This window comes from Nematostella vectensis, chromosome 6 (genome assembly GCF_932526225.1).
Source record: "Nematostella vectensis chromosome 6, jaNemVect1.1, whole genome shotgun sequence".
NCBI classification, from domain to species: domain Eukaryota; kingdom Metazoa; phylum Cnidaria; class Anthozoa; order Actiniaria; family Edwardsiidae; genus Nematostella; species Nematostella vectensis.
Window position 1 is genome coordinate 3,417,287 of NC_064039.1, and position 12,716 is coordinate 3,430,002.

The 12,716-nt window shown below is 39.6% G+C and overlaps 2 protein-coding genes and 1 long non-coding RNA gene across 3 annotated transcripts; 2 read left to right on the forward strand and 1 right to left on the reverse strand.

Moving 5' to 3' along the window:
* Nucleotides 1-3,724: 3,724 nt before the first annotated feature.
* Nucleotides 3,725-4,591, reverse strand: LOC125568072. Its single transcript, XM_048729413.1, has 2 exons — nt 4,445-4,591; nt 3,725-4,139 (listed from the first exon to the last, which is right to left on the reverse strand). The coding sequence occupies exons 1-2, from the start codon at nt 4,553-4,555 to the stop codon at nt 3,777-3,779; spliced, it is 474 nt and encodes a 157-aa protein (XP_048585370.1). The 5' UTR covers nt 4,556-4,591; the 3' UTR covers nt 3,725-3,776.
* LOC125568073 lies at nt 4,010-8,131 on the forward strand. The gene is made up of 2 exons (XR_007312059.1): nt 4,010-4,149; nt 7,480-8,131. It is a non-coding gene; the product is annotated as an uncharacterized LOC125568073 (long non-coding RNA).
* A 2,871-nt stretch (nt 8,132-11,002) lies between these two features.
* On the forward strand, nt 11,003-12,433 carry LOC125567906. Its single transcript, XM_048728912.1, has 3 exons — nt 11,003-11,090; nt 11,196-11,644; nt 11,795-12,433. Exons 1-3 carry the CDS (start codon nt 11,003-11,005, stop codon nt 12,431-12,433), a joined length of 1,176 nt encoding a protein of 391 aa, XP_048584869.1.
* The last annotated feature ends 283 nt before the right edge of the window (nt 12,434-12,716 follow it).

Below are 12,716 nucleotides of genomic sequence, written 5' to 3' on the forward strand. Positions count from 1 at the left end.
ATAATATAATATAATATAATATAATATAATATAATATAATATAATATAATATAATATAATATAATATAATATAATATAATATAATATAATATAATATAATATAATATAATATAATATAATATAATATAATATAATATAATATAATATAATATAATATAATATAATATAATATAATATAATATAATATAATATAATATAATATAATATAATATAATATAATATAATATAATATAATAGTGAGAGAGCTTGACAAAGGTTCGTATGAAAGCATTCAATATCAATTCAGGACAGTAAAATGAGAGATAACAAAAATACTTTAAATATCGCAGTACATGGCTGTTGACTAATTCTCCCGATAACTCTAACTCATTAGAACTCGCAGTTGGAATGTGCGACTTCTCAAGCCTCAATTTTTCTCGTATATTTCCGTGAACAAACTCCCAAAACGCCAGGGAACTAAACTAAGATCAGCTTAAGGGCCTAAGGGCGTATAAAGGAGTGGGGGAGATGCACAGTGTGCGCGCCGCCCTTATATTTCGTCGTTTAAAATGAGTCTTTTCTTATTTAAGAATCACCATATTTTACACATTTTGATAAAATACCTGCGCATCCCCATCAGCAAATGGCCACCCCTCCCCCCTCCCCTTACCAAATCATGGTCCTGCGTCTGATCCATTCGTGTCACGCGAATTAAAGGCAAAAGTCAATGAAATCAGAAATCACCGTTAAAACCACACTGTCCCTGTGATCAGTGTGAGTCAGTGTGTTAGCACTGTCCCTGAAGATGATAACACGTGCCCGCAATCCCCAGCGGTTCTTTAACGTTCCCCAACAGTGTGCTTGGAGAGACGGGCCTTCCGGCATAATAACTTTATCCGAAAAGGCGAGTGATTCACAGTCCCCGTCATCAGTGCCGTGTAAGGACGTGGCTGTGCCCCTTCATTTTTCTCGTCTCTGTATCCCCCCCCGGAGTTTTTTCCACTAGGGTTGTGGCTTTGACCCTCAAGGTTTCTTAACGTCTCTGAATCTCCCAACATTTTTTTTCCTGTAGGGGCGTGGCCGTGCCCCTTTCACTCAAAGCCTCTGTATCGTGCCTCCCCTCACCACCCCAGTATTTTAAGGCTTTTTACGGCCATACCAATTTGAAAGTCAGGTATTCAGACACTTTTAGGCTGGCCTCTGACCCTGTCTTGTTAAGTCAGTGTCACCAAGGTTTTGCTGTCCTAGAAATCATGTGTCATGTTATTCTGCGCCATCGCAGCTGCAGATCGAGGGTGGGATACAACACTATATTACGCAATTAGAATGGAATGTTCGGCACACGGAATACGGTAGCTTTGTAAAAGAACATATTTTTTGCGCCGTTATAAAGCTTCATAGCAACTGAGTAAACTAGCTGTATTGAGGTCTTTTCTCGACTAGACTTTTTTTTTATAAGACAACCCAACTTGTCTCGCAGTTACGTTACGTCAAGCATACGCAAGCAGTTGCATTAGCGTAGTCGCACATCAGCTGCCACAAAAGTTGTACAGTTTGCTGCTCGTATTATCGTACCTTAAGGTAAAGGTAATAACTTATCCGCGGGAGGGGGAGGGGGGAGGGGAGAGCTGCTTAGTTGAAATTTTTTTTAGGTTCAAAAAAGCGACCAAAAATTCCTCCCCCCAAAATAATAAAAATAACAAGGGGGGGAGGGGGGCACTGACTTAAACAAGCCCATAAAGGGGGCGAGCACCAAGCAAGGAGAACAGTTGATTTTGAGTCCATTTTTCAGGGGTGTAAAAAATATTGAATAGGGGGGTTTGGGTGCATACTCCCCTGTGAAAATGTTGCCAATTGCACATTTATGAAATGCTCATTTTTTCACAGCATTAGCTCTTTCCCAACTGAAATCTTATTAAAATATGTTTTCATACCACCAATCTGAAAAGTTAGTAGGAGGGGACTTTGACATGAATCGAAATTCGCAAATTGATTGATGGAAGTTAATAAACCCACACTTTAGGGCTAATGATTTTCAACGCCAGTTAAACGAAAGTCATGCAAGTGCAAGCAAAAGGTGCATCACGTTAATTTATCTATTTTGTTGAGGGTCTGGGGTTTTCCTCAGAAAAATTTGGAAATTCCAGACTTTTAGGAGGCTTGAAAATTGATCAGAATACCTGTTAAAAAAATAAATCCCCTCCCCTAAAATCTGAATAAAAAATTGGGGCCCTCCCCCAAATCAATGCTCAAAAAATAGCAACCCTCCTCCCCGTTAAATAATGACCCTTCTCTAAGAACCTTTTTATGAGAACGTTTAGCCTGAGAATTCTCCAAATTTTAAGAACATGCTAAGAACATGGCGAGACTCAGATAGCAGCAAAATAGTTTTATTTGATGATTTTAAAAATGCAAAATCAATTTGAGTTTATAATAGTGATCTTAAATATTATTGCTATCTATTATTTGTACATAAACTAACAACATCCATAGAACATTTTCAACAGAGTAAAGGAATTGTGTGAGTTGTACTGAGGTCTCGAGTGTCCTCGGACTTTACCTGCTCGACTGCTTAGCAGTTAAGCGCATTGGGTGATGTGATAGCGAGGAGAATTAGTGAACCAGGAAGTAAACAAAGGACATCCTCTTGTTCATTTGCGTCATATGCTGCAATGCGCTGCCACGATATAGCAAATGCAGATCAACTGACGTAATGCCACTCGACGCCATAAAATGGTAATTGCGAAGTAGTCAATAGAAAAAACATGTAATTCTCACAATTCGAACTGGCGTTAAATTCACTACTTCCGCATATACAGCTTTTAAAAAGAGCCAGGGTTATAATTATGGCAATACAAAGTCAAACTTTTCGCTTCTGATACATATTGTCGAGTTGAAAAAAGGTTTGAAATGGGATGGAGTTTTTAAAAAGCGTTCACAATTTTTTTGTATTTATTTCGTAGATCTTGACTGAGACAGTCAGGTACACGATGAATGAAAATATTCATCCAGACGAAAAAATAATGAATATACTTAGATAGATAAGTTACGGCTAAAGGGTTAAGACGTTGCTTTGGTCGTGCGTGAGATATTGGTGTAAACTTTGTGACATCACTTCCGAAACATGACCCGGAAGTCATTATTGCTATAGGGAAGTTGTAGTCAATTTTGGAAAAGGCACGGCCCGTACTTGCCGCAAATCGCCGTAGTAAGAGCCACAATTTAAGGATAAGAAAGCGATGCTTCGAGATGTTTGGTGATTTGAAAAAATATCAAGGGCAAAGCTATACAAATAGTATAGCTTTCTGGTATGCAAAAATGTAGAAGGGATAAGACAAGAGTTCGCTTTCAGTGGTTTCAACAAGCGGAGTACTATGTCGCTTATATTTCTTGCCAACGGCCGCAAGATGACTAAAAATAGAATCGTTATAGGGGAAGAAGCAAATACAAAATCAAGTGCTATTAAATATTTTGTTATCGTTTTCTACAGGGAATATCAGGGGCTAGGACGAATAATTAAATAGCCAATCATTTCTAATTCATTTTTACATTTTATTTACCTTGTATAAAAATAAATACAGTTGACCTTCACGTCTTGCTTCTTAAACTGTAAGATCTAACAATTGATTTCTCTGATAAATATCCTATATGAATACGAAACTTTAATATAAAGTTTATAAAATAACTTTATAATAAATAGTTTATATAGAAATGTACATTTTGCTATGAATTAAATAATTTTGCATTTTATAAATACTCGGCTGTCCCGCAGCTGAAATGGGTAAGAATTGAATTCACTACAAGCATGTACAGTCTTTGACCCGCAGTTTCCCATTGTGCGCGTACGCCACGGGTTTACAGCGGGTCGACCCGTAGATGGCGAGGTTGTGGTAGCAGCCGATAGAAGTGGTCTGGTAACAAGTAACTTCCAGTTCCCCTGTGCCAGGATTCACGGCCTTGCTCTTAACACATGGGTGCCACCACGATTCGCGCCGCATAATGTGGTGTGGTTTCTCTTGGCTTGTACTAGCACTTTTTAGATCTGTACGGATCTTCTGGACAAGGTTTTTGAGCGATTGACTGCTGGTTGAACTCCCTGTGGGCTCGTATGGTCTGCATGTGGTTTGGAAAACAAACAGGACCATGAAAATAAAAGACGCCTGAAAGAGGGTAAGTCAGAATTAGACTTAAACTTCAAATTAATTTTTTTTTAAAGTTTAAATGCTTGTTAAATCATATTTAAGTTGGGGGCTTCTAGGGCAAAATTGATCAAGCTGCTTGAATGGAAATGGAATTTTAGAACAAAATGATTATAAAATCATAGCTTTTAAAATCACATCAATTTGTTGGGGGCTTTAAACTAGATAAAAAGTACTTGAGTGAAAATGGAACGATAATTCTGAACCATATATTCGGTTTTCCATATATTTTTTGGCATATTTTGGCAGTTTCTAAAGTTACTTACTTGGAGTAATAAATTGTCATACTTGTCCATAACTGATCGGTTTTTTCGTGCCTCTGTCTGAGGTGGTGCTTCTAGCAATGTGCAAAAAAGTCTTGCCTGTTCTACCATCATGCCGGCCTCTTTATAGGCAATTACCCCCTTACTATTTTCAAACACTTCCAGGGGTGTAGTACACATGTAATTTTAGGGGCTTCCCTTTATGATGCTAAAAATAGAACACTACATAAGACTTCAGTCAATGCCATCTCGCTAATACACTGGCGGAAGATAACTTATCGCATTGCCATGGTAATTGACCCGACGCGCCGAGCGAAAGTGGTTCGTATTTTATTCAGTGCGTAACGAGAGAGAAGCTTTCCTAAAATACTAGAGAAAATGTAAACAAAGAACTCCCACCTCATGTGGGTTGTATGGAGTATCACGCTAAGCTATCTATTTAGTTTGCGTAGTATCCATGAAACCTCAACAAACCATAATTACTGGTGTGCGCTTTAACTTCCGGTGTTTATTGATATGATGAAACCGGTTGAAACATGCCCAAATACTTCTTTGGCGATATTTTCTTGGTGACTTTCCGTGCAGTCAATCGTAAGCTTCATTGAGTTGGTGTTGGATAAAAGACTATTATTTTCAATTAGTCCTTGAAATTTTTCAAACAGTTTCTAATTACAAGAAGATAAGATGATTTCCTGAGATCATTTCCGGCCTCCCAATAAGTTAATTAAATAACGATGCGGAAAATAATAGAAAAGTACAAACAAATCTATTGCCTGATTTTCAGTCTCATCCACGAGTGACGTAATACTACTTGCGTCAAGCTATTTTAGACCCTATGCACAGCTTTGAGTGAACCTGAACAACGGATTATATTGAAATACTAAGAGTTTTGTTAATCGAGGGCCGACTAAAATTCCTTATTGAATAAATAAATTAATAAATTGTGAATAACAGTTAGTCGCTGATGAAGACTGACAAGATGATTGTTTAACAAAGTTTTTATTTTATTTATCTATAAAGAGACAACATTAAGGAAGAGAAATAATCATTGCGAGTATTGAAATTTTGCGGTTCCTTGACAAAAGTGGACTATTAAAAATTATAGCTTTCCCATTTATACATTATTATTTCTTATTTATGTCTTGCTTTCAGTATTTCGATGTAAAAAGCTGCGCATGTTTTCGATAAACGTTTCGACAAAAGCGAAAGATGTGAGACATTTTTGGGCGTGTCTTTTGGTTATTTTTATTCACAGAAATATCCAGTTGCTAAGCCACTATTCTTCAGCTCAATTGTTCTACGGGAAATACATTGGTTGTCTTTTTTAGGTGAATTACAGGTATAAATGTTTTTAAACCATTTAAAAATGGTTATTAAGACTCGTAATTTGATTCTCTCTAACGCATTCCGTAGCAAAATGCTCACTGTCTACTCCAGACTAGGAACACCAAACATACTATATACCAAAAGGTAGAAGTGCTCGCATAAGGTGAAGGAGGATCCATGGTTGCTAGCGGAAGTGAAAAAAACTGAAATTTCCCTCTTTAACTGTTTAAGCAGATTCTAGCAATGTAATCATGGAGACGGTTTCGCTTTGCATTCAGCGTGGATTCACCATTTATCTACTATCTGTGGACATTTCCGCGGATCATATTACAACATAACCCCTATCGCGCCTACTACAGATCGAACCGAAAGCCGAAAAAAAGTTACTACAAAAACTCCCACATCGCCAAGCCATTACCACACATCAGAATAAAAATAAAATCATTAAACCCCCAAAAAATGTTTTAACTAAATAAGTAAATAACCAAATCGTTTTGTTATCAGATAAGGATTATTTTGATGTAGGATTTTGCTTTTTTAGAGTTTCGAACATGCTAACCAGTATTAAATTCCAGTAGTATCCCCTGGTTCCGCGTTCTGCGAGATGGCTAGGTCAATAAGCTAAATCTACGACTTAAATCACAAAAATAGCACCATGAAAAATGATAAAATATTGCAGCTCTCCCTGAAAGCTTATCACAACATTCAACGTTATTAAGAGAAACATACGGGGACTTTTCGTCATCTATACAAAACCAAAGATGACATCTTTGTTGGTAAGTGTTATTATTTTTATTTTTTACTATTTTATTATCTTTTTTTCATTTTGTTTGAAAACAATATGACTTTGTTTTTTACTAAGTATCAATCTGATAAAAGAAAAAAAATATTAATTAAGAGAAAAATAGTGATGTTTACTTCACAATTCCATGGTCATGGTAGCGATGATAAAGTATTTTATGTAGTCAGGCATGTTAAAAGTTTTTTTTTATAAACAATGCGGAATGTCTGAATGCTACGTCAAGACTACTGTATAGGTACAGGTATAGTACAGTGTATAGGTATAGTACAAACATTTGACCCAGTAGGCGGGTGTTGAAGACTTTTATTCCCGATTAGTACAGCCATAGCTAACACGGACTACTTGTGCCCAAAAAGTGGCTTTAATTAAACCAGACTCGTACCCAGTCGCTCGAGAGAGAAAAAGAGCTAAGCGCGCACATACGCCCCACAATCCTTTGCGCGCCATCTAGACTCGTACCCAATCCCTTGCGATCCTCTTTTTTACGACTGGGTACGAGTCTAGCTTTAAACTCCCATAAAGTACTTTCTGTATTTTGTTTTTCTTAGAATGAGCGGATATTCAACTCTCTCTGTGTGTGTGTGTCTGTGTACCCTATGGCTCGCGTCTGTGCGCCTTGTGTGTCTACTTTTCTCTGTGTCTGTCTGTCGGTGTGCTTGTCCCATGTAAATGTCTTTGCGTTTGTCTGTCTAAAATGTTATGTGTCTTTGTGTGCCTGTCTGTCAGTCTGTTTCTGTGTCTGTCTGTCTATAGTTTTCTGTGTCTGTCCGTCAATGCGTCTGTCTGTCTTTAGTTTTCTCTGTCTGTCTATAGTTTTCTCTGTCTGTCTATAGTTTTCTCTGTCTGTCTATGGTTTTCTGTCTGTCTGTGCGGAAAGTTGCCATTATAATTCATTATCATTTCCCCTCAGTCTATTTTAGCCTTCCTGATACTCGCTGCTCTAATACCTCCCACGGTTTGCCGCCCTCCTAACGTCATCTCAAGGCCTGCGGTACGAGGCAGCGGATATATACCCGAATGCCAGGCGCAGGCGCAGACCAATGAGATCGATTGGTTGGCAAACCCTTGCTATAAGAGCGGTTCCCTGACAGTCGACCCTCAGACGGGGTACTACTCGGTGGAATGCATGATGACTACCATATATGGATGTTTTGCATCCGTGGGTGTGACGACTGCCACCGCGAGATGTCGGCCCCTTCACTGCCTCACTCCAAGTAGAGACGTTATCGTGCAAGACTGCGCGTGCGCTTACTAGATGACTGCTGACCCAGAAAGACAACGAAATCATACTACAAAAGGATATTATTTATTTAATCATGTATCTTAAAGATACGTAAGCTATACATGTCTTACATGTTATATTATGTATAAGATTGTCTAAGTTAAAAAACTGCATGTTAATAAACCTGTATAGTTGTTAATGCTGTCAGTGTAAATCAATAACGTTTAATTGTACTTGGATCGCTTATGTACGGCAGGATGGTTGATATAAAAACCCCGGAACAAAGTGTAAAAAATTAATATTTTTGAAGAAAAAGAGCTGAGTAAAGTTTAATCTGAAAGGTGATTATATGTGACATCAATGAGCTTGAATACAATGCTTCTGGGCAACACCCCATTGTCTTTACAAAAAAAAATAAGTTCAAACAATGCTTCTGGCCAAATATAAAAAAATAAAAGTTCACCTTTTTATTCCCGATTAGTACAGCCATAGCTAACACGGACTACTTGTGCCCAAAAAGTGGCTTTAATTAAACCAGACTCGTACCCAGTCGCTCAAGAGAGAAAAAGAGCTAAGCGCGCACATACGCCCCACAATCCTTTGCGCGTCATCTAGACTCGTACCCAATCCCTTCCGATCCCCTTTTTTACGACTGGGTACGAGTCTAGCTTTAAACTCCCATAAAGTACTTTCTGTGTTTTGTTTTTCTTAGAATGAGCGGATATTCAACTGCCTGTGTGTGCGTGTCTGTGTACCCTGTGGCTCGCGTCTGTGCGCCTTGTGTGTCTACTTTTCTCTGTGTCTGTGTGCTTGTCCCATGTAAATCCCTTTTTCCGTTTGTCTGTCTAGAATGTTGTGTCTATGTGTGCCTGTCTGTCTATTGTGTTATGTGTCTGTCTGTCTATAGTTTTCTTTGTCTGTCTATATTTTTTCTCTGTCTGTCCGTCAATGCGTTGTCTATAGTTTTCTCTGTCTGTCAGTCTGTTTCTGTCTGTCTATAGTTTTCTGTGTCTGTCTATAGTTTTCTGTGTCTGTCTATATTTTTCTTTGTCTGTCTATATTTTTCTTTGTCTGTCTGTCTATAGTTTTCTGTGTCTGTCCGTCAATGCGTCTGTCTGTCTATAGTTTTCTCTGTCTGTCTATAGTTTTCTCTGTCTGTCTATAGTTTTCTCTGTCTGTCTATAGTTTTCTCTATCTGTCTATAGTTTTCTCTGTCTGTCTATAGTTTTCTCTGTCTGTCTATGGTTTTCTGTCTGTCTGTGCGGAAAGTTGGCATTATAATTCATTATCATTTCCCCTCAGTCTATTTCAGCCTTCCTGATACTTGCTGCTCTAATACCTCCCACGGTTTGCCGCTCTCCTAACGTCATTTCAAGGCCTGCGGTACGAGGCAGCGGATATCCATCCGAATGCCAGGCGCAGACCAATGAGATCGATTGGTTGGCAAACCGTTGCTATAAGAGCGGTTCCCTGACAGTCGACCCTCAGACGGGGTACTACTCGGTGGAATGCATGAGGACTACCACATATGGATGTTTTGCATCCGTGGGTGTGACGACTGCCACCGCGAGATGTCGGCCCCTTCACTGCCTCACTCCAAGTAGAGACGTTATCGTGCAAGACTGCGCGTGCGCTTACTAGATGACTGCTGACCCAGAAAGACAACGAAATCATACTACAAAAGGATATTATTTATTTAATCATGTATCACACGAAGGCGCGGTATAAAAGGGCCTAAGCCCCGCCCCCATTTTCCAAATGGAGAGAAATTCCAATATGGCGGCCATTACCGTTACGAGCCCAGTCAAGAAAGAATGCCCCCAAATCTAATGATTTGATAAAAAACGAATAAATTATTTCCCAAATGAAAGGAAAGATATGTTTGATTTGTACTTCAAGCCTTTCTTGGCAGCGAGAAATACATATTTGTCTTTGAATTCGTACATTTACGACGCGATTTCAAATCTCTCGCCTTTCCCTTCGACCCCATATTTGGTATGCTTACCTTCCCGACCCTCCTCTAGAAAAGGATTTGGTGAGCTTGGGCCCGCAATGACCACAGTTATTGCTTAGCAGTCTATCCTAAGGGATTATGCGTGCAACGGGGTGCAAGCAGAGCTAAATTTTGCCATTCTTAGCGTGTTTAGAAAACATGTTTTGTGGAGCGATTTTGCCTCATTTCTTCGCACTTTTCTTGGCCGAGAGCATTCGTATTTCAATTAGACATTCAGTGAAACAATAAAGAGCATTGTACTCTGGAAAGAAGCACCCAAAATGGGGAGAAGAGGAAAGGAAGAAAGGAAGAAAAGACAGTGCAGAAAATATTCTGTGATTTTGTAAGTTTTGTACTGAATTAGCACACAACAGAACTAAACATAAGCAGCAAACATCAGGTATAAAGTAAAGATACATCATATATATATATATATTATCATATATAAGTCACTTTACAGCTTTAGTGTAAGAGGACACTTCAGTAAAACTCATTCTAGTGAAACCATCATTTCTACTTGTTGCTGCAACAGGTGTAAAACAAAAATGCAAAGTGTGCCTATCTGCTGTTGTACATATGTTTAAGAATTAACCAAAAATCCATAAAGTGTTCTGACATTTACCTAAGCAGGAAGAAAATTTGGTGTAGTGGGCAGGTCAGGGGATGTTGAACCCCAGTTGACTTCTGCTTTGACAGAAAGTCAATTTGTCAAGATTTATCTTTATTATCCTTTTACTAAATTTAATAGTTGATCAATACATGTTTACCATGATCAGGCTTCGGCAACTAACCCCAGTTTCATAAGATATTTCAGCGGCATCCAGGGAATGTGCAAGTGAAACTCTGATATTACATTATCTAGGGTGGTCATTACCTTGGGTCCTTTCTCTGGTGCCATCCTGCTGTTAGTACCAGACTTCTTGATCCAGAAGATAAAGAAAGGCTAAGGGAATTTGTCAACTTACCCTCACCCTGTCTGTGATTTATAAGTATATGTAGTAATCTAATATCTTAATGATTACGTCATATTAATCGCATGATCACAAATATTGTAATTAGCATATAGCACATGTATGATTAGGAAAGAGTTGAATCACTCAGATCTACAATAAACACGTACCGTCTTTACTCATGGCTTTCTGATAGTAGAACCATGATAAGGTCACAACATTTGGCGACGAGGAATAGGAATTATCAGCAAAGCAGAAGAGTAGAAGAATGACAAATGACACGGCAGATACAAGTTCGGGCGCAAGTAGCGCGGCGACCAACCCGAACAACATCACCGTAGTAAACCGACAACCCAGTATCAAACCCTTCCACATCAACACCGACACCAATGACACGGCAATTCGATGAGATAAGTGGAAGAAGGACATCGAAATACAGTTTCGCTCCTTTGGAATAACAGAACCAGAAACAAAGAACAACGGCCTGATAATCTACGGCGGCCCGCAGATCGCCGACCTTGAAGACTCACTCCCTGAGCTAACTGAACAGACCGGAGACAATGCCTACACAAGACTCATAAGGAAGCTGGATAAGAACTTTCTCCCAAGGAAGAACAAAGACTACGCCAGATTCCAGTTCGGAAACCTTATCCAAGCCGACAAAGAGAGCATGGCGCAGTATTACACAAGGATCCGCGAAGTAGCGCAGAAATGCGAATTCACAGATGAGAACGAGGCGATTCGAGATCATTTAATCAAGACTATGATAAACGCTCAACTACGACTCAAGACCATAAGAAAGAACTTAACTCTGACACAAATAATAGACGAACCAGTGATAGATGAAGAATCAAGCGCGCAAGCGGCAGCCACCGAAAGGAAGCTTAAGGAGGAGTCGGAATCTCAAAGGGTGAAACAAATCACAAAGCGACACACGCGCGACCAACACCACAAAGAATGCGGCCGATGCGGAGCGAAACACAGCACAGGCAATTGCAGAGCCTATGAAGCAGAATGCCACAAATGCGGGAAAAGAAATCACTACGCTCGAATGTGTTAGAGCGGCGCAAAAACAAAAGACGAAACAACCTCAGAACGGCAAGACCAACGCTGGAAACATCAATCAAGGAACTTCGGAAGCCGAAACAAAGGAAAAGGACGCCGACAGATTCGACACGTGGAGCGAGAAAGCGACACCGAATCAAGCAAAACAGAGAGCGACGAAGATATCAACCGGTTTCTCAAACATGTGAATATCCGCAAGACAAGCACAGTTCCATCCTCGACGAAAGCAAACAAATGCAGGATCTGGATAAACGGAGTCAAAACAACCGTCGAACCGGACACCGGAGCCGATGCGAACGTCATGGACGAACAACATCTAAAAACACTTCAAAACACCCAACCGGAAGTGCAGCTAATGAAAACAACGCTGAAACTCAAAACGCTTACAGAGGACCTTCCCGTGATCGGTGAAATCAACGTGACCATAGCCAATGAGACCCGAAGTACCGTAGCAAGGATCGCGATTATCGGCGGAACCATCGACTCGCTACCACTACTAGGCAGAGAGACACTCGAAGAACTTGGGAAGGTGATATTCGATGTAACCGGACGCCTGAAGCAACCCAACAAACACATACACAAGGTACAGACCGGAAACGAGCAGCTGGATCAAATAGTCAACAATCACACATAGCTCTTTTCGGGGATCGGAAATGCACGACGAGACGGGAAAGATACCGAAATCCACCTACCCATGCAAAACGACGCACAGCCTATCATCCAGAAACCAAGGCGAGTTCCATACCACCTGATAGAGCCACTAAAGAAAAAGATGAAAGAGTTCGTCGATAACGACATCATGGAGCCTGTCCCGGAACACGAATCGATAACATGGTGTTAAAATATTTCCAGATTATGATTGTACATAGAAATGATTCTCTATAATTATATATACATATAAGTATCTGAAAAGGGAG

What these genes read in the sequence shown, in the direction of transcription:
- LOC125568072 (XM_048729413.1), bottom strand. Translation starts at nt 4,555, where the DNA reads ATGATGGTAGAACAGGCAAGACTTTTTTGCACATTGCTAGAAGCACCA. An exon ending in ATGACAATTTATTACTCCAA is followed by an intron (nt 4,140 to 4,444) that starts GTAAGTAACTTT and finishes ACCCTCTTTCAG; the next exon opens with GCGTCTTTTATTTTCATGGT.
- LOC125567906 (XM_048728912.1), top strand. Translation starts at nt 11,003, where the DNA reads ATGACAAATGACACGGCAGATACAAGTTCGGGCGCAAGTAGCGCGGCG. An exon ending in CGTAGTAAACCGACAACCCA is followed by an intron (nt 11,091 to 11,195) that starts GTATCAAACCCT and finishes TTGGAATAACAG; the next exon opens with AACCAGAAACAAAGAACAAC. An exon ending in AGGAGTCGGAATCTCAAAGG is followed by an intron (nt 11,645 to 11,794) that starts GTGAAACAAATC and finishes CGAATGTGTTAG; the next exon opens with AGCGGCGCAAAAACAAAAGA.